The 22108-nt window shown below is 43.9% G+C and overlaps 1 protein-coding gene across 1 annotated transcript in view; it reads right to left on the bottom strand.

The window, feature by feature from the left end:
• Positions 1-19842, bottom strand: part of col27a1a (collagen, type XXVII, alpha 1a) — a gene marked incomplete at both ends in the record, with an annotated part of 61880 nt that extends 42038 nt beyond the window's left edge. Inside the window, 4 exons of the mRNA XM_079235616.1 lie at positions 5640-5693; positions 9329-10845; positions 15409-15479; positions 19790-19842. Of these exons, the coding sequence (XP_079091742.1) occupies positions 5640-5693; positions 9329-10845; positions 15409-15479; positions 19790-19842 (1695 nt within the window). The remainder of the gene's footprint in view (positions 1-5639; positions 5694-9328; positions 10846-15408; positions 15480-19789) is intronic.
• Between the last annotated feature and the right edge of the window lie 2266 nt (positions 19843-22108).

The following is a 22108-nucleotide window of genomic DNA, read 5'->3' as shown; positions in this document are numbered from 1 at the left end:
TGGAAAAGCCAGGTAGAAAAAAAACGTAATCAAACGGTTATCGAGATCCTAATCAATCATCATATTGGGATAAAGCTGATGCAGGCTGTGGCTTTGCTACTGTGAATGAGACCAGAGAAGGGGGGGGGGGGGTGCAAAGTCAGTCTGGAGAACCTCAGCTTTCATGCTGCTTTAACTTATTTTCCTATACATCAGCTGTGCATGTGTGCGTTGGGTGGTGAGGTATTTGGGGTTGTTGTTGGGGGTAGTAGCTGATGGAAAATGGGGCTCTGTGGAGCGGCTTCACCATATGGATGTGGTTTTCCTGCCCCCTGTAGCCTCCACAATCCACAACCCCCCATCCACACACACACACACACACACACACACACACACACACACACACACACACACACACACACAAACACACATTTGCCAGGCTTCTTAATGAGTAATGCAGATCATCTAGTATCATAACATTTTGAATTCCTTGGCCGGTGTGCGTTTCTGCCCGCATTGGCTGTTGCTGAGGAAATGAACACAACTGTGTCTGAAGGCAAACAAAGCGAGATCTACAGTAGCAGCATATTGGTAATGTGAACCATCTCGCCCCATCCAGCAGCACCCCATGGGACAGTTTAGCAGAAAACCATTGGAAGCCGGAGAATGAATCGACACCAATGTTTCTTTGGTTTAGACTGCAGCCGCCAGATAAAAAGAAAGGGGTTGTTGCTACGTCTCTGCCATCGATCCATCTGTCTGACTGTCTAAATTCTCTTCCTCTGAGTGACCTTTTTTCCGTGGATCTCTGACCTCGCTCCTGCCCTCCACGTGGTGTGGTACCCTTGGGCCCCTAACCTACCCCCGGAGCAGGTCAAGGGTCGAGCCAGTCAGAGAGGGCGGAAAAAAGAGTCACAATTGCTTTAAGAGCCGGGTCAGCAAGTTTCACTGAGGTGAGTGAAAAAAAAATGAGGAAGGAATTACTTTAGTGATCTGGTCTGCAGCATCAAAAAAACAACATCTATAGCGACATCCAAATAGGCAGCTCTTTATGATCCAGCAGAGAGAAAGAAAGAAAAAAGTGGGGTTTGAGCTGGGTTATACAGCTCAACAAAAAAGCTCTTTGAGCAAAGTTCAAAAACAGACATACTGGTCGGGTGCAGACATGACAACATAAATGCCTTTTGCTGTAGCTGCTCTTCTTTTCAAAGGGCGCTTTGATGACAGTCATGTCTGATTCACGTGAGACAGGAATGAACAGGACTTTACGCAGTGCAGGTGTCGTTATCTAAAACAGAACACTCACGATTTCCACACTCCAAACTCGTATACAAAAATAATCCAAATGACAAAATAACGCTGAATGGACGAGATCTGCTCTGTTTTTTTTACTTGCACATTTTTACACATTTAATTTGAAAGATGTTGCCGGTTTTCCTCAAGCTCTCTATTCCCTCTTTCATTTCCGGTTTCTATACAGCTGACGTTCCCTCAAGTGTTAGAGTGTCCAGATAGTGTTCAGGGAGGCTGTCGATGCCCTAAATAAACTGAAACAAACTAGACATGTTTCAATTACATGCTTCTAAATCAACCCTGTGGCTCACCGCAGCTTGGGCAGTACACTGGTAGGCACGGACTGGCACCCACATTTTCTACTGGGCTCTTGCCTCCATGTCGTGTCCCTCTCTCGCACAACAGGTGCTTAATTAGACAAGACCAGGGTGGGGCGCACGCAAGCTGAAGGCTATCAAATGAAAAACCACCAACCTCTGAACAGCGACACAGGGCGTTACTGTGGCTCCTGTGGTAATAATTCTGCAAGCTCTGTGCAATTCATTCCGATTCTAAATTGAGACAAAATGGTCAAAATCTAAAGAAATGATAGCTCCTAATGTTCCGCGTTATGGTAACATGCGTGCTGCCCGCTCCGAGGTATATAAATATCTGTGCTTGGATTTACAGAATTCTATATCAACGCCATATGTGCAGCTTCAAGCCAAGAAATATTGTATATGCACTTGTGGATCTTAAATCTGAATGCATGACATCAGTCCAGGGATTACATTCCCACACAGAATATGTGATTTAGACGAGGCCTTTTAATGGGAAATGCTGTAAACACCGTCTGACTTTCAACACAGGCTCGTAAAAATGTATATACAGTCAGCATATTAAAGATAAAAGAGATTCTGTATGATGCTGTGCCAAATGACAGCCGAAGGGGCAGCGTCTGATAAACTAACATTACATCAAGAGCATGTGAAACCACTGGACGTCTTCTTAATTAAAGATCCCAGTCAACACACACACGTGCACGTAGACACACAATTTTGCCTCTGAGGTTTCACTGTTGGTTAAAGTCACAATATCCTTGCCATCTCGGAGTGAAAAGAGCAGAATTTACAGCCCGGTTCTATATAAAATTACAGAGAGACAGGCGAATGAATTAAGCTCAGCTGGTGAAAAGCCAACCATATGAATTTATTTGCTTCAAAAGCCAACATTATTAAAAGCAAAACACATATAAAAACGGAACAGTATTCCAAAGTAACATTTAGGCATTTTCAACAATAAGCACATAATGGCCATGACAAGTTTTTAAATGACGATGGAAACCTAGAGAGCTAACTTTATGCCAAACGTTTAAAATTTGGTATTAAAAATGTGCATAAAGGGAGGCTGCAAAAATAATGAATTGGAGCATGGACTGTGACTCATTATACTGTTATTACAGTAATGTTCCGGAGGAGAGATCCATATAAACACTTTACCTTGGGAATTATAAAGACCCTGAAAGCTGTCGCCCGACACCCCGTCTTAAGAAGAATACTTCTCTCATTTAGTTCTTAATAGTTTTCCAGCTTTCTATATGAAATGTCCATCTGGGATCTAAATTATTTTCACTTGCAGGTGAAGCAAGCTGGGGGTATTTAGTGGTTTGAAGGGGGAAGCATGAGGAAAGATGGCCGACATATTTTCTTTCCCTTTCAGACAAAGACCCTTTTGACCCAGCGGGCTCCAGACGAATACGCTCAGCCATTCTTCAGATAGATACCGACGTGTGTAGCCGCGATGCGTCCACCACACGTTTCCCCTCACACCCTCCTACCACCGTCGCCGCTATACACCTACAAACAGACTTCGAAAGGGCTCACCCCTGACTATTCATGGACACCTAGCAAAAGCTTCTTTACTGACCGTGGTTGCTTTGGCGACGGTGTCTCACACTCACATGTGTGGGATCAGAGGTCAAGGTTCATGGGTGGTAGCTCGGTGGGCTCAATGGTGCTCTGTGTGTCATCATACAGACTTTCAGTAATCCAATGCTACGGAAGGTCATTCAAAAAAAAAGCTGGCAGAGCTGTCTCTTCAGCAAACACCCGGACTGGAATTTATTTTCTGACATAAAAAGAGATGATGCTTATGATCAAATCATACCACGCCGCCAGTGAGCCTGCAGCTTTTAGCAGCCTGCAGCTTTTAGCAGTCTGCAGCTTTTAGCAGCCTGCAGCTTTTAGCAGTCTGCAGCTTTTAGCAGTCTGCAGCGTAAATTCAGATTTGGAGTTAATTTATTTCAGTCTCACCTCGCCAAGAGGGGAGACGCGTTTGTAAGTGAGTTCGCAAGTACGTAAGTATGTGTGTGTATAGCTCGGTGTTTACACACACACATGGCAGCAGCAATTAAACTTGATAAGCGCTTTTGTTTACAGGAAAGCTCCATAATCTGTCTCACTCTTTATATAGGCAGGTCATAAACACGGCCACATATGTCTGCGCTACACAGGCGTGGGATTAGTGCTGTAGCATGTATACACTCGTGTGTGAGCGCTGGTGTGTACTTGTGTGAGCGTTAAACAAAATGACTGTGAGGTCAGAGTCAGACACTGGCGGCGAGTTTGCAAGCGACCTCTGTTAAAGTGGCATCAAAACCAAAGGCCTTTACAAGTGCTTCTTTATTGAACAGGCTTGTTTTCATTGTTTGCACATTGCAAACCAACCACTTCCACTGACAATGCCGCAGGCGGTTCAACAGCTGGTTTGCTGTGGTTAACAAAGGCCACGTCTAAGCCGCCGGGATGTAAATCAAAATGAGGTGATACATACTGCTGATGAATGAGGTCAGAGGGGCTTTACTAAAGACAAGCTTGAGTCAGAACCGTAAGTCAAAACCTGTCCAGGGTCCAACCTCAAGTCGTAAAAGAGAAATTCTTCTTTGGACCCTCAAGTTAAATATTGCGCATATTTTCAGAAAAGCTGCTGCTGTCAAACAAAAATAGTTCCACTCACACAATCATACTTATATAATACTTGAACAAGCTCACGCAGCTCCGTGTTTAGACTTTTCATCCCAATAGAAGTTTTATTCCAGGTAAATTGGATTTGGATCATTAGAAATCCGGCTAAGTGGGCCTGATGTTGTGGAACTGCTACTAGACGGGATGGGAGGTGCTGCAAGGGCTTAAATAGCTTTAATTAGAGCCAGACAAAGACCTCCTTATACATCTGTAGTGGTGAGGGATCACAGAGACTTAACGTTTCTCAGACTCAGACAGACACAAACAGTAAGTCATAATTTAAAGAAACATCCAAAAAAATGACAAACACACAGACTGACTGAGTAGCTTGTTTGTGGTGTTTGTCGACTAATTAACTCTGAGACTGCATATGTTCAGCAGTGCTTTGAGCTAAATGATAATATCAGCATGCTAACATGCTGATGTTTAGCAGAAAAATCATGGCCATCCGTCCAATAGTTGTTGAGATCCTTCACTCAAAACCACAAATGTCAATCTGCTGGTGGCGCTAGAGGTAACAATTCAGGGGACGACCTATTCATGGCAATTCGTCCAATAATTGTGGACATATTTCAAAATAAGTCTGTCTGAATATATTCAGAGAGAAATTCCTCCAAGAAGACCCGCGAAGGAGACTTTATCTCTTCAACTGCCTTGGAGAAAGAAGCCTTTCATTCGCCCGGAATGGGATTCCTATGAAGTGTTGGGGCAGCCTGCTGCAACAGCTCAGTGAGGAGAAGAAAGTCCAGTGGAGCCATGTGTTCTCTGTCTGTTTACAGTGCTTTTATTAGGCATCCTGTGGCACAGCCAGCCTTTTGAAAGGCCGTCTTTATAGGAGCTTTCCTGTTTATGCTTAGGGGTGGGAGGTCAGCACTCGCAGCCCTGTGCTGAATATGGTCAATCTGCCTGCATAGGAAAACTTTGTGTGTGAGTATGTGAGTGTGTGAGTGTGTGTGTGTGTGTTTGTAAACTGGGTGATGGGAGGGATTAAAAGTGATGTGGAAGCCTGGCTTGGCAGGTTTTATTGTAACTTTATAAAATGGTCCAGGACTTTGCCCTCTAGGCTGGAACACACAGATACAGTCCTCTCTGTCCTTGTCCGTCTGTCTTCCTGAGTCACTTCTCTGCCACAGGGCTTATTTAAAGTCTGTTTGTGTGTGAGCTTTCGTCAACATGTACGTCAGCAGCAGTAGCAAAAACACAAACAAACACACACGCACACAGTAAAGCTAAATGAAGACACACTTATTCAAATGGTTCCATATAAATTTGAAAATCCTGGGGTCGAAACCATTTTTAGAAGTTACAAATGGAAGTGTGTTTGATGTGGCTGGAGGTGTGTGAGAGCGACCAAGGAAGACTTACCCGAGGACCCCTCTTGCCTGGCAGACCTGTCTTCCCTGGAGGTCCTGGCAGTCCCTGAAGAGAGAGAGAAAGAGTGCATTGAGATGATCTTATTCAATACCTAAGCAGTCCCCTTCTATCTTACTCAATCAAAACCATCAGGTCATTAAGAGGGTGTTTCCACAGACAGGCTGCACAGCGGCTGCAGTCAAAAAACGACACCATGTCCCACTGTAGTTGTTCCCTCTCAAGGTGATGAGAGTTCAGCCTTATCCATCAGGAAGTTCTTAGCCCGTGTGGCAGGAAACCGTAGAAACACTAGAAATAACAGGTCATTTCCTGAGCTTCTCAATGCCCCTGTGTGGCTTTATCAGCCTTGTGCTCATTCGTTTTCTTTTAATCAAAAAAGAGGAAAAAGGAGAAGTGAGGAAAAACAGAGTGGCTAACGAGAGCTACCTTTAGGGCTCCGGATCCTGATGTAAATTTGTATTAAACACTCCATAAGGAATTTTTAAATTGCTTCACTGTAAATGAATTACAGTATTTTTACGACGCTGTTAAATTTGATGCCTGAAATAACAAAGATATGAGGATCTAGTAAAAAGGCAGAAGCATCTACCATAAAGCGCAGTGTGAAAGTTTTACCCTTTCTCCAGTTTCCTCAGCTTATTTTTCACAAGGCTTTGAAGTTAAAGAGACAAAGAAAAACTTCAAAAAACAACTTCAACTTCAAAACAACGCCAACCTAGAGTCTAAAGGTCAACGTGATCCGCCATATATTGTGCGTATCGCGTGTCTGTCTGCGATCTGGTGCATCGCTCTGAAGATTATAATTGCCCCCCTACCATCTCCTCCAGGACGACCTCCATGGCTGAGACCACCACCATTGTTACAGGTGGGATGCTCTTTGGTGGCCTCAGGACCCGTCAACATCAACACATGCTCTTGTCCATCTCCACACCTTCACCCATTCCTTCCTTACACTTGTTTGTTTGTTTATTTCTACTGTATTCTTCTATTTTCACGTGTCCATCTTCAATATATTTATTTCTTACTTGGAGAATGTATTGGTTGACTGCTCTCCAGACAGGGAGGTATAGCCAGCCTACGGAATTCCCACATCAGTAGGCATTTTCCAATCACCAGATTTCAAACACAGTCTGATGGCAAAGGCTGTTTTCAGTTATGAGGTTCAGACTCGCTGACTGTGCCTGTGAGGAAGCTGGAACATGATTCGTGCCACCTGGCAACTGAATCAGAATGATGTACTCAGAGTTGTGCTATGATCTGTATGATTAATTGTTTCAGAGTTTAAAAAATATTACTCGAAATTGCTTGTTTGGCTTTCATTTAACAATTATAATTCAAAAGTACTGGAATACACGGTGCAAATTTGCTAACTCCAGTATAATCTTTTTTTCATTATTTCAAAGTAAATTACTTGACAGTTCTAATTGTTGCAACATTTCAGTCCTCAGGCAGCTTGCAATTACAATTTAACTGAATACAAACGCCTTGTTATGAGAGTTATAAGAGTTTGGCTTTAAATACAATTTAAACTCACAGCCAGGACAGCTCAAATGAAAAGCTAATCAGATTAAAACTCTAACTCTCACTTTCAGCAATCACATAAAACTCAAGAACATATAAACCACATTCAGGTGTGCATTGGAACAGATATTTAAAGCAGTACCGAGGAGCCAAAAGTGCTTCAGATGGAGGGAACTTTGCCATATCTGTGCCTGCATTGGCTGTTTCTCCTGGCAGCCATGAGTGCAGAAACTGCACGGTGGAAACAAGAGTCCAAAATTGCAATTCTATTGTGTCTTTCAGTAGGAGACTATTAATGCTACAGGCAGCAAGAGTGATGAATGATAAAGATGTTGGCTGAAACCTCAATGAATGCAATGCTGTGTATGTATAAGAGAGTGAGTGTGTGTCTATGTACGAGACTGTGCTGTGAGGAGAAGTGAGAGACAGAGTGTACACATGGCATGTGTGTTTATAAAATCCAAACTATGTTGAAAAGGAAGCTTGACTGGGTTCATCTGGGATCTCTTGAGGCGCTACATAGCAACACAGAGACACACACACACACATGCATGCATACAAATACACATACTTACGAGTCTAAATGTACGATCACATCAAATTAATGCATTCAAATCAGAGCTCAGACAAAACATACACATTTCTAAGTAAAGCCAAGGACATTTATTCAGACGTAAATATTCCTGAGCCGTCATTTACCATATATTTGGTATAATCAGTCAGTTAATAATGACCTTATAACTTCCCTAAATCATTCTTCTACAATCTATTTCCTGCGTTAGATCACACACTTCGTATTGAGATTGCAGGCAGTGCTTTTTTAAATTGCAGTAATTTGGTTCAATGGAAGTCAAGTTTGGTGTGGACATCAGCATAGATGCAAATTATCCAACCCTTGATGCACCGCCCTCTGCAATCTACAGCGGCAAATTACAGACCACTACAATGACTAAGCAAGGCACACGTATCAGACACACAAGCCCCGCTCACACCTTACACTAAAATGACTCCTTCAACAAGTTTAAATACCACTACAAACACACCCAGAGCGGGCTGGGGAGACATTGACGTCTGAATGGTCAGGCCACATTTGGAGGTGAGGAACTATGTAGACAATTATGTAAAGCTCTTAACATAATGAAACTCCTAAACACCGTTGATTTGTGTTTGGTTAACAACTTTAGTTTAGCTAACGGAGTTATTTTCTCTGCTCTGTGGCCAAGCACAAACATGAGTACATTTTATATAAAGAAACAGCCACACTTTTCTCACAAAACTCCATCTCAAGTGGTCAGTCAAGATGCAACTGAGATGCTAAAATAGACCTGCCTCCCTCAGAGTTCCCGCTCCTTGTGATATAGGCCATGCCTACTTTAGCGCTGAATTGGGACGCTGAATGATGGTGTTTACTGACTGCTTTGACCCTTGACCTAGCTTTGAAAGAGGGCCATGAGACCTCCACTAGTCCTCTATGACAGAGGAATCTGGTGCAGAGACGGCAAGGCGTCAGACCTGACACGTCACACCCAGCCTGGAGGGTTCAGTGCACAGAGGAAGGAGGGAATGAGGGATGAAAAGGTGAGATTTCTAACCTGTGTGGGAAAGGAGATAGAGCGACATTAACCTACATGTCTCTATGGTCTCTAAGACTGAAACCTGGCCTTACACTGGTTGCAAAGACTGAGATGTCCCTAATGGAGCTTACTTCACATACTTTTAGCACTTCACAAACATAAACCATCAAACTCACCACCCACAACTGCCAGCATTAAACAGCTAAGACATAGACTGCATATGTTTCTTCACCTTGACTTTCCAGAACCTTTAGTGTTACAAGTCAGGCTAATGACCTGAGCCAAAAAGTAATAATGCGTCAATCTTAGCTGTGCAACACTGGCACCTTTTCAGCTTCAGAAACTATTTAATGATGCTCTTCTACTGTATATTCCCCTTTTTATTGCTACGTTTCTGTGCTCTCCACCAATCCACCAGGCACATATACATTCTCAAAGCATGTTGTGTTAGCTAGCCCTTGATCAAAGTAAAGTAGAGTGATCAAGCACATGTATGCATCTATTGTAAATTTACTTCATTCGCCTTTTTTGTGTGGCACAGGCACACACACGTAGCAACCAACCCAACAGGCCAGAGGTGCTTACCGATGGGCCTGCTTCTCCTTTCTGTCCTATATCTCCAGCCAGCAGGGAGAACTGAGTAGGTGGCACCTCCCAGCTCAGGAAGCCATCAGTAGCAGGTGGCGTTACAGGGTTGTATGAAGATCGGGTTGGTCGCGCGGTGACTGTAGCCTTGGTGGTTTTGGATTGCTTTGTTGGTTTGATGACCTGCTTGGTGACTGGCTTAGATGTTTTAGCCGTTGTCGTTTTGGAGATTGTTGGTTTTGAAGGGTTGACTTTGGATATCGTTGGTTTGGAAGGGACAACTTTGACAGAATTCGTTTTGGGTTTGGACGGAGTGGCTTTGGATGGCGTAACTTTTGGCTTGGGAGATGTTTTCTTGGATGTGGTGGGTTGTGGTTTCTTTGGGAGGGCACCTTGTTCTGATAAGGCAGAGTCAGGCTTTGACTTGGAGGGTTTGGTGCTGGTAGTGGCTGGAATAGTAGGTTTCTTCTTGATGTCTGTTACTGCAATTGCCTTTTTGGAGCTGTTATAAGGAGTGGGCTTTGGGGGAGGGGGTTTGGAGGGTTTATGATTTGAAGCTTTAGAGGTGGTGGGTCTTGGGTTCGGGGGTTTAGTTGGGGGTACTCTTGTCCTGAGTGGTGCTGTGACAGTCTCAGTCCTGGCCTTGGGTGGTGGGGAGGCCAAACCAAGCTGGACTGTGACGGGCATCGAGGTGATCAAAAAGGGTGTAGGAATGGTCCCAGGGTTGAGCTTTATTGTTTGGGTGGGTGCCACATATCTGACTGCCGAGGCAGCAGCGGCGACACTCCTGGCAAGGCTCTTCCCCGTGGTCTTCCTGGGCATTTCCGAGCCACCACGTTTAGGGGTAACAGCGGTAGCTGTGATGTTTGCTTCTCGTTGTATGATGGGCAACAAGGGAGGAAGGTTAGGCCTGTATGTGTCAGCTTCCCTGCACTGTTTCTTAATGTACCTGCAGTAGTTGTGAGCTGCCTGTGCAGAAGGGACCAGGTCAAATTGGCAGATGGCTCCTTCAAAGTGTGCTGAGGCCTGCTGCTGGCTTGTCCTCCCCAACAAGAAGGAGCCCTGGAGCTCTGGAGCCAGTCCCTCCTCACTGTCCCACCCAAAGTCTGCATGAACACTCTGCTCTCCGCAGGAGGCATAAAGAGTCACTCTCTGTCCATTAATTCCCACCGCCAGTTGGTGCCACTGGCCATCATGGGGCTCATAGGGCAGTGCCACCGAGGTGTTTGGTCCCGTGTGGAGGACCAGATGGCCCGGTGCAAGCTGCAGACCGAGAAGGAGCTTCTTGCGGCCTGAGAGCAGGGTGAAGAGGAAAGCACTGTTGACACGGTGTGAGCGCACACTCAGGACCAGTGCCAGGTTGGGCCAGATGGCCGCTGGGAAGACTGAGCGGAATGGGGTTTCAATGTGCGCCCGCTGGTTGAGGATGATCCCCGATCTGAATGGAATGACCCCTGCAGGCACCGAGCGCGACGGTTTCTCTCCCTTGAGCCCCAACTTTTGGAGGATGTCCACATCTGCGTAAAAGGGAGAATAGCGTTAGAGGTGCAGGCTTGTTTATCATGGCAGGCTTGTTTATGAAGGTCACACATCAGTACAGTAAGAACAATACATATATTATTATGTTCTCTCTTTTAGTACCTGGCAAGTATATTACTATTTATTTTAAGTTTAAAGACTTAACATTATCCTACTGATCAAATTGGTTTTGTTGATCCTTAATAATTAACATCATGTTTCATTATAAGTTTGTTTTTATCTTCTTATATGCTCTGTAACCTCACTATAGAGAGATGAAAAAGAAAAACACTCTAAAAACACTCGACACTACAGTGAAATTATCCGCGCTAACTGGGAGTGAATCAAAGCGGAAAATAGTACAACTCACTGGTTCATGAGCCAATTTTCCAATAACTTTCCATTAACAAAATAAAACTAATCTATTGTTTTGCTGTCACACATGGCAGGCAAGGCAGCATCATAGCTATACATCATGTTTGACTGGTCTTTCAGCCAACTCAGAACAGCAGTTCACAAAATAATGGAGCTCAAACACAGCAGGGTGGAGAGATGGAGAAAAAAAGGATGATTGAAGCAAAATGAAAATAGATACAAAGAATAATAAACTCCCTGAGTTTTGAGGTGGCCAAACTGCTTCTGTATGCTGTCTAGTGCGACTTAAGTCCAAAACAAATGACTATGTATAGGTCTAGACGGACATGAAACTCGGCTGATGATAGGGGACTATGAAGCGACCTTGCATGGTTGCAAAGAGATGCTGTGGTGGCCTTTGTTTCAAATGTCAGCGGTTTGCAGCCTCACGCTTCTCTCCAGCATGGCAAGCTGTGGCATCGTTTGACCATGTGACTGTTGTGAGGCATAAAACTGCTTAAAGCAAGCCCACAACAGATTGCCTCAAAATATTCCATGTTTTTTGTTATTCAGGCCGGCAAATTCCTAAAGGAGCTGCTCACCTCAAAATGTAAGAATAATGTGGCCATGTACTAACAGCTCCAAAGGAAAACAAAAAGTTCCAAGCCAAAGCATTGTGGTTACACATTTATGATCATTAACTAATTTTGCCTTCCTGTCTTTGGTTGTTGAATTTTTGTTCTAGAAAGTGCCGTGCTGTCAGGCTATTTGAGCAGGGTAAACGAATGTTCTTTCCACTTGAAATATTGTTTGGGTTTACACCGAGCAGAAAATAAACATTGCATATAAACATAAGAACTCTGACTTGAAACATGCAAAGTGAAGCAATAGCAACTTAAACAAAAAATAATGCCCAGCTTCTGGCTTTTTTCTACCAAAAATCAAGTCACAAAAAGGTAATTCCCTATACGACAGACAAAAAACAATGGCGGAAATATATTAACACCTTCACCATTTTCTTTGTCAGGACTCCGTTTCCAAAGGCCGACCCCTTCATCCCAATGGTTAAGTGAGGAATGGGGCAAGAATGTAATTAGTGCTGATGGAAACATGACGGCTGGTGGAGGTAATTGTGACTTGTAATTGTGGGGGTTCAGTCAAGGCCATAGCAGCCCAGTTGCCGGAACGCACAATCGGGCTAAAGGGCCTAATCCTCTCCTAGTAGCCATCTGGCCAACACACTCCCCTTCAGAGGAAAGAGACTGTTGGATACTGTATAGAGCTAACAATATGTTTTTGTTATAGTTCAGGTTCTAAATGTACCGTACATACATGACAACATTACATAACTTCCACACCAATTAGCACATCTGAGTAATTACTGTGTATGTTAAAGTATATGTGCCATTTGCCTCTTTGTTTTAAGGCTATATAGGGGATGAATGAACCAAAGGACTTCGGCATCATCAGAAAAACTCCCCTCTCCCCTGCTCCTCTCTGTCTTTCTCATCAATAGTGCCAGTTTAGAAATTCAGAACATGACCACAGTAACCACAAGTGAGTACAGCATCTCCCTGTCTGGAGGCAGAATACAGTTTCCAGCCTTTGCGCCAACTTTGACTCTCTATTCAGCATTTCAGTATTAGGGGTCCCGGCACTCATTCTCTATATATGACCTGTGATCTCAGACCCAGGCCCCTCAACATCTTTATTGTCTCTGGGCTCCCTCTGACCTGTGGTCACTGGGCCTTGCCTAATGGGGACATGTGTATAGAAAAGATAGAAACATGGGCCCACAATGTTGATGACATGACAAAGTGGGAACGATGAGGGGAAAGACCGATGGGATGTCCTAACCGTTGCTGTGCTGGTAAGCCATGGAGAGAAAGGACTTCAATGAGACGCTTGTCTTTCTATAGTACAAGGCCTGCTTCATTAGACGGCTGACGGGGGACTCAGACTTTATATAATTGCACGGAAAGTTTAAAAAAAGAAAGTGAAGAGCGAGAATTTGATCCCTGGTAGTGGTGGTAGTGATCAAGGAATTAGACCTGAGGGAGGAAGCGGCTGAGTTCTCCCATGCACCGTGTCAAACAAAAACGTAAACTAATCCGTCTAGTCTGGAATTATGAAGTGTTATTGATACATACCAGGTTTTAACACATTCTAATTTGATTTCATAGAATATGGTACTCATCCTTTTTTTTTTTTGCACAGTGCAAAGCGAGGCAATCTTTATGTGCTTGCCATGCTCTGTATAGGGCTGCACGTTTTCCCTTACCTCAAAACATTAGGGCTTTATAAAATAGCCAGAAGAAACAAGACCTACATGGGATATAGTGTATACCCAGAGTGAATTCTTCTCTCTGTGTGGTCTCTTCTGCAGTAAAGGGCAACAGGACTTGGCAGTGAGGCAGAGGGGTGCATTGCATGTATCTCTTCTGTAGACTTCTGTCTCCAAATACCACTACTATTACTGGGGCATGCATTAACCATGTGGTTTTAGATATACAGAATACTGTAAGGATGGAAACACACACACACATACACACACACAGCAGACTTGTGTTTAATACATGGCTGGAGTTCATAGCCTTGCTCTGTGCCAAGTCACTCGAGGAGGACAGAGAGAAAGTCCAAGGCTCTTCAGTCTGTAATGGTATCCCTTGTAGAGGATGAAGTCATTCATTCACACACTCACAAGAGCTCTCTTTGGCTGCCTGGCCTATCGTGAGCCATTTATGATATCTGTGAGAGGAAAAATCCATCCCCACTGCAATGCAATACAGCAAGAATGATCTCAATATTTTGAATCATGATTTATGTGTAAGAAACTTTTTGGCATTTTGTCTTTATCTGGTGGTGACAGTAGAGATACATGCAACAAAGGTAATATGTAATGCAACTTCAACCACCAGCACACCAGATGCCCCCTCCAGATCTGCCTGATGCCAAGTAGCCCAATCACCGCCTAAAACCAGCAATGATGTCATAAAAGCCTTTTTTTTTATTTACATTTCGGAAGTTTTGTGTTTTTTGTATCAAAAAATAAAAAGTCAGCACTTCAAAAAAGAACAGATGTAAGCTTTTACAAGGCTTTTATTAAAGAGCTTTGAACTTTGAATTGGGGAAAAAAAAAGGTTTCAGCTTTGTTGCAATGAACCGAGATGACATTTGGTTTTGTCGGTCATCAGTGTTCAGTGGCTGCGTGTCGAGTCTATTGAACTCCCTGTCAGTCTCAATCATGATAATTGGAGTAGAGAAGGGGCCAATTCACTGAACTGTATCTATAACTTTTCATCTGGTGAAGCCGCCAACTGGTACAAAAAGATCACTCCAAGGGATCATAATCCAAAACAACAAACAATTTGTACCTGCACAATCACATAAAAACCAGCCAAATACATAACAGATCACATCGTCACATTTTAACTTGATATGACAAACCTATCAGCACACAGTTGGTTCTTTAAACAGCCAGAAGTTATAGAGCAACATTATCATTCATATAGAGTCGTGTTTCTGACCACCTGGCTTATGGAAGTCTAATATTCCTGCTTTTTCACCTCTGTTTGGTCTCTATAAACTAAACTAAAATAGTTGGCTCCCTAGCTGCTAAATGCTCCACCAGCTAGTCGCTACATGTGTCTGTCTGCAGAGCAGATCGTGTACAATAGCTTTTCAGAGCTTTGTAGTGAAAACAGCTGCCGGCTGCGGTTGAAAACGATGCAATGAGAGATGAGAGGTGAGAGTGAACCAAAACTGTAAAGCTATGGAGGTAAACAATGAGCTGTAAGTTGCTATAAAGCTTTGTGAAGACGGGGAAGCTGTGATTCATTGATAAATTGTTACTATAGAATATATAGAGGTTACCTTGTGTCTCGACAATGACCATCACGATCCTTCTACTGAACGCTGTCAATCAAAGTGTGTGTTTGGAGACACAGTAAAGAACATTTCTCTGTAATGGTCGGCTTTGAATTAATGATCTGATCACTCCATTGGTCCCTCAGTTTAACCGTTGGCCCAATTCTCATAGCAATGTGTTTACGCGCTTATGCAATGACTAAATATGTGAAGAATAAATACCCCCCAGTGCTCAAATAAAGTTTACAGTTTCCACTGGTCCATTTTCAGTGAAGAAGAAAGGGGATTAAGTGAAGTGACTGAAGTGAGAGAAGTGGAAGTGACTTAAAGGCCCATCTTACCTTCAGAGTGTACTTGTGTAAGTCCCAGGTAACAGGTACAATATAATACGGTACAGAGCAATAGGGCTCTCCTGGGGGAAGAGAAGAGAGGACATTAGAGAGAGGCAGCAGTCATACATCATTGAATTATACAATTGTTGTCAATTTCTAATAAGAAACTCGTTAAAAAGCTATTTATATAACTGTTAGCTTCAAGAAATCAAACCATCAGGAATGCTTTAGTATCAAAGCCATTAATATAAAAGAAATGTGGGTTGCAAGGTTGTTAAAAACTACAAAGCATTATTGAATAATGTATTAACCATCAATAAAACCAGTGGTATTAATCCCTTTATAAAGGGTGCCTTTATATTGGATTTGCTTGTGTTTAGCTTTTATAAGGAAATCCATCGCATGTGTCTCAATAGACCACAAAATCGTGAACTAGAGTGAGCATACAAAACTCCAGTGTGGTGACAGAATAGTATAACATAGTAATATATAGTATAATAATGTGTAATCGTTGTTTTTACATCACATCAAAACACAAAGTCAAACAAATCCGGATACCATGTGAATAACAAATGGAAACTGGATTCTGCAAAAGCACTTACAATTTCAAAACACACACACACACCCCCACACACACATACTGTTTCAGCTTGTGGTTTGAAAGACAGAAATACTATAGTAGACTTCTCCATCAACACACAAAAAACTCCAGAAAAACCAAGCGGCCTCTTAACACCCTCACCGCTTCCAGGTGAGGAGACTGATTGGAAAGTGGACTGAGGGCTCAGCGGGGGACTGAGATCTGGTGACAGGCAGGGGAGCCACTGTTTACCGCTGGAGGTCATCCAGACACACACGGCCACACACACACACACACACATCGGAGGAGGAAATGTGTATAGCAGCTGTAGCTGGAGGGCCATAGTAAAGCAGGCAGTCAGGTTTTGTGGGCTCCAAATACATCAAATGTGGGAAAGACGGTAACTGCTGCATCAACATGTTTACCTGCACCATCCCTCCAGGATTACACCTCTTATGAAATATTGCTGCAAACAACCTCCGCACTAACCAGTGGCTGCTTCCCCCACTGGTCTCAATGATTATAATCAGGGTGTGTGTACATATCCAAGTGTTTGTGGGTGACGATGTCTATGTCTGCCTGTCTCCCAGTTCCTTGTTGCTAATGCAGCGTCATCACAATCAACCTCACACACAGCTGGCTGTGGTTACTCAGGATGCTTAGTGTGTGTGTGTGTGTGTGTGTGTGTGTGTGTGTGTGTGTGTGTGTGTGTGTGTGTGTGTGTGTGTGTGTGTGTGTGTGTGTGTGTGTGTGTGTGTGTGTGAGAGTGTTTTTCTCCCAGACTCCCAGCTGGTTACAGTCTCATTCAGTGTCTTATCAGCGGAGGAGAGATCCGCTTTCTGAAAATGAGTCATGAATGCTGAGATTATTTTTTACTGCGTCAAACACGACTCTCGTTGTGTCCCCTGGGCTGTTTACATCTGTGCAAACTGGACCAAGTTTCCTGGGAAACGCCGCTGTTTTCTTTGGCTTTTCAGTTTTAAAGTTCTCGGTAGCTCGTTTAGTTTTTCGTGAGGGTGCTGTTTGGAAGTGTACGTGACGGGTTTGGGATTTTTCTTCCGTGGAACATGTGAGGGAGGTTGCACTGAGGTGTGTTTGTGCAGAGTGGACATTTAAATCAGCGTGGCTGACATCTGTACACTGACCCAGTCCGGTGTGGTTTTCATACTGCAACAGTGAGCTCTGACAGGACTCCCTGAGGGAATTCTCAACTAAGCTGAGTGAGCAAAATACAGGCCAGATGAACAATAACTCCTAACCTAGGTCATCCATTAAAGCAGACAGTATAACCTATATATTACTATAAGCTACTGCACTCACGTTTAAAAGAGAGATGGGAGAAGACTGCTGCTCTTGGTAACATCCTTCTCTACTCAGGGATCTTCTTATCTTAAGTGTGATTCATACGCACATCTCCTTTGCTATAAAATAGTCTAGTCATCTAATGGAAAAATGTGGAGACAAGGGAGTGTGACTGATGGAAAGAGTGAGTCAGAGTATGTGGATGTTGCTTACAACATTTGAAAAATGTGCCTGAGTGGCAAAGACCTTCAGTCATCTAGATATCTGGAGCCTCGTTGTACAATCTGCAGCAGCAATCAACAGATACAAAACTGTCATTTCCTCAAAGCCGATGTTCTCTTTCCATGCTGTATTTTCTGGCATTGTTGTCTTGATCTCTTTTCCTAAAGCTACATTGCCCGATGTATAAACCCTCAATCTAACCCCTTGACCCCCAAAACCACCACCACCCAACAACCACTCAAACAGCAGCACGTCTGTAGGCCAGTGACCAGTCAAAGGTTGAGAAAAAAACACACAAGGAGAAGCCCCTGTAGTTTCCGTTTCTTTTAACTAGGTTGGACTTCTCAATGATTCACTGAAAGGATTTCCCAAAGGTGATCATCCAGCCTCTTGAGCACGCGCGCACACACACACACACACACACACACACACACACACACACACACACACACACACACACACACACACACACACACACACCCAGTGGAAAATTCCTACAGATTGGCTGACACTAACAGAGGCTGATGAGGAAGAGAAGGTCACTGACATCTCTTAAGACAAGTATCGTACTTGAATGTTCATTATCTGTTCTCTCTGCAGTCTAGTTATACTAAAAATGTACTTCCTGACCAATTTCCCCTCATCTAATGAGCTACATCAACAACTAGTATAATGACTTAAAGCAGATAAACATTACATGATATGATGCCCTGCTCTACTTGGATATGGAACTTGTTATTCAGGTTGGAGCCAGAGGGACTGACCCATTAACTACCCCAGTGGCTATTTATCATGTTCAAAATATTAAACTCTATAGTGTTTTTTTCAGTATTAGAAAATGTCAAAATATGCCAAAGAATAATTGCATGCAAAAAGCCAGGTTTGAGACGTAAAGGGCGACACCACGTGGCCACGTGTGTGTCTGATGTTGCATGCAGCTGACACCTCGCAGGTAGACTCTGCTATATCGCAACACATGCACATATTGTGTTACAGATGTGGTTGTGCCACTCTTGGTGTGTTGCTACTTCTGTGAGGATACGAACCTTCTATTTTTCTTAACAAATGAGAGTTTATGTGAAACACAGAGATGCCAGGTGCGATAAATAAAGGTGATACCATTTGGCCAGCTTGCTTTCATGATACACTTGGGGACAGTGAGTCAAATCTCCGGACTTTCCTGCTCTTTGCATGACTGAATGTACCCCCACCCCCCTCCCCCTCCCCCCGCTATCTCACCACCTCATCCAGATGTTTACTTCGCAATAAAACCAAATATCGATCTAAGACAAGAACGACGGATGCATGCGTAAAGGAATGAATGCATTTATGCGTTTTGTTAACTTGAATTGTGCAACAGCTGTCTGCTGCATGTACTTCCCTAAAATATGCAACGCTGTATCCAAGAGAAGACTCAATATTTCCGACTGTATATTATCGTAGAATGTCCGTTCAAACTGTCAACACATGCATCAAACATCTGCATTGAATGCCACTGAGTAGTAAAAGTGCACTGTGAAACGCATGCCAGTTTCAGATGTTCCTTTCAATAAATCGAGAAGTGAATGTTGTCTGGATGTTGCAAACGCGTAATGTCACCGTTTTAGCAAGAGACGTATTTGGTTTAAAGTCAGATACCTCGTCCACCTTAACAAAGATCCCCCTGCGTAAAGGTGGCTGTGTGCGTAAAAAGGAAAACATGGAAAGCATCTCGCAAACGCTCCGGTGGATGCTGATGAACTTCTCATGAAACTTTGTAGGTCTGAATAATTGCCTGTTTTGCTTGCTCAGATGAGTCAGTTTAGTAAACATTACATTGCAAAGTTCCTGCATGCTCCCGTTGTGCATTTGCCAAACACAACATTCAAACACTTGAATTAACCCTTTTTTCTTTGCACAATCTGTCTTGCACAAACGTACACAGATTTTTTTTAAAGGTAATATTACAACTATTTTAAACCTGGTGATTATGATTGGTCTATTTTGTCAAATTTCAATGGGGAACAAATAGTGGAAAAAAACATTTGGACAAATTGACTCGTTTTGGCAAAGTAATGGTAAATGTTAAACAAATGACAGCTATGGTCCCAACCGACCCCATGCAAAGCCTCAGTGGTCCCCACCGGACCCCGCTCCTGGACCGCAGCCAGCCGGCACATCACAGGTAGGCACACGGGGGGCATGCAGGTCCTCAGTCCCCGCCAGTGATCCGCCTCACCTCAGCTCTTTCCAACAGCCTCTCATCCAAACACACAGACACAGTCTAACAAACGAAATGGTACTCACTTTGTGTCTAGATGAGAGGTTCTGCAATCTCTCCTTCGGGTGCCTAAATTCATTTGTATTCATTTGTCCTGGCAGTCAAAAACCTGACCGTTAATCACAGCGTGACTCCTTTGCAAGGGGGGCAGAAGACACCGGTCGCCGTTTTACACATTTGACAAGCTTGGGATGAAGTTCCAGAGGAAAAAACTCATGTTGATTGGCCTGTCAAGCCCGACATAAATTCCTTCTGGCAGGCTGGTTTGACAGAGAGTTGTCCTGTGCGATTGTCTGCGGATATTCCCCTGTGTTTCATTCATTTATGCCGATCCAGATTGAGGGACGCGCAGCCGGCGAGGAAGCTGGGTTCTTTTGGAAGGGGGGTTACGGAGTCAGGAGCGTTGGACTCATCCCTTTCCTTTTTAAATAGGCTTTCTGTGGGTAAAGCGACGGCGAATGCACCGCGCGGCCAGGTGTCAGGTTACACGCCCAGCGGTTGCATCGTGCAACTACACGCCTCCCCTTCTCCAGGGGGTGGCCACATGGATCCTACCCCCAGAGCCCCATGCATGCGCACCGGTAAACCATATGAATGAACCACGGTGACACATCGTGGGCAGCGCCTCACACACTGACTGTGCCAAAGCAGGAACGCCTACAGCTCCTCCAGAGACTCTCCTTCAAGTATCCACCGTAGTATTCCTCAGTGTGTGGAACAATGTGAGTGATTGTAAATCATCTATGATGGCCTTGAGTCATTCAAACCACTGATTTGAGGGAGAGATGAGGTGTGAGACTTAACAACGATGAATAACTTTATTAATTCCCTCATCTTCCCTTATAATATGAAAAGATATGAGCTGCAAAGCACAATGATGTTTACAATCTTGATAGTAGTCATTTTCTGGAAGGACCTCGCTTATTTTGTCACACACATAGTGGTGTCAACACAAATCTAAGGTCGCGGCTCATGCAGATATTTTTGCAATATTTCCTGCTCTGAGATATGAGTATGACATCAGACATTGTGTTCGTGAAGTGCCAATGCAGAGGTTGCAGCACCTGGATCAGCTCCCATTACCTGAAGAGGAGTCATGGTTTGCTGCAGGACCAGACTTAGCAAAGAAGACCTCCGCACAGCCACCAGAGCCGATCATTATTACAACATGTATCTGTTGGAGATGCTTCATGAAGATGCATGCTTCACAGAAGGATGAGACGTTTTGTGCTCCTAATGAAATGTGGCAAAAGAAGAAGTTAACAGTTTTCATGAGGACCATTTGTATGTGTTTCGAGCGGTTCAGATGAAAACTGAACCGCTGAACAGGAAGGTCTGTGGATTATCCTGAATAACAGGAACATAGTTTATCCAGACAGATCTTGCTGCAGAATTTCTGAGAAAAACACACCTGCTTGGGCCTCAGCCCATCAACTCATTTCTAAATAAGGACTAATAATTTGTCATAATCCTGTTTTTATTGTAATTAAATCAAGTTGAAGTGGATAAGTGGGTGATTCCTGATCGGAGGATCGTATCACCTTAAACTCACTAAGTCTGAGTGAACATGGCCAAACACTCTTTGAATTGATATTACAGCAAACCGCTTGTTCACGTGAATGCTGCACACACCACCAGTGGACAAACAACTACCTGAAGAGGCTACAGAATAACGATGGTAGTGACTTAGGTCTATTTGAGCAGATTGACCAGAGGCCTTGAGCACTGAAAGGTCGCCTTGATTGACACTTTGTGAGGGCGGAGCTGACTGCGTGTGTCAGCTATGGCGATCTCTCTGCATTGCAGCCTAAGGCCGTCGCTAAGCTAGCCTCAGGGATGGGTGCTAATGGACGCAAGTCATTAACATGCTCTTTACAGTCCCCTTCACACACTCCGTCCCTTGTGTTTCAGCGCCGGGTGCCACCCGACCCTCCCATGCACTTCCAATGAGCCACAGCGACTCTGCCCCCTTCTTCCAAATTACAAACTCTGCGCTTGCTAGCGCGCTCACTGCCACCCCTTAAAGCTTCTTAATTATGGTCATTGGCACCAAGTCTGAAAGCTCCCTTTATCCCCCCCACGCTCCAGAAATAGGCTCTGCTGAAGCACACAGGCAGCCCAGATCAAACGCGCCCCATAGGGAAGGGGTCATTACTGGTGCGCAGGGCGGACACAGCCCAAAGGGTGCTGGGCCACGCCTTGAGCCCAAATTGCAGCCTGGGCCTAGTGAGGACACAAGACTGGTCTTTGATGCACGGCAAGAGTAACAGCAACACAGGCTGTTTGGATATCAGTGTTTACAGTGAGCTGTGTACTGTACGTACATATAAACAACCAATACAGTG

Source organism: Taurulus bubalis, assembly GCF_910589615.1.
Source record: "Taurulus bubalis genome assembly, chromosome: 19".
NCBI lineage: Eukaryota > Metazoa > Chordata > Actinopteri > Perciformes > Cottidae > Taurulus > Taurulus bubalis.
The sequence above is the reverse complement of the archived record's forward strand: the minus strand, read 5'-3'. Positions and strand labels throughout refer to the sequence as shown.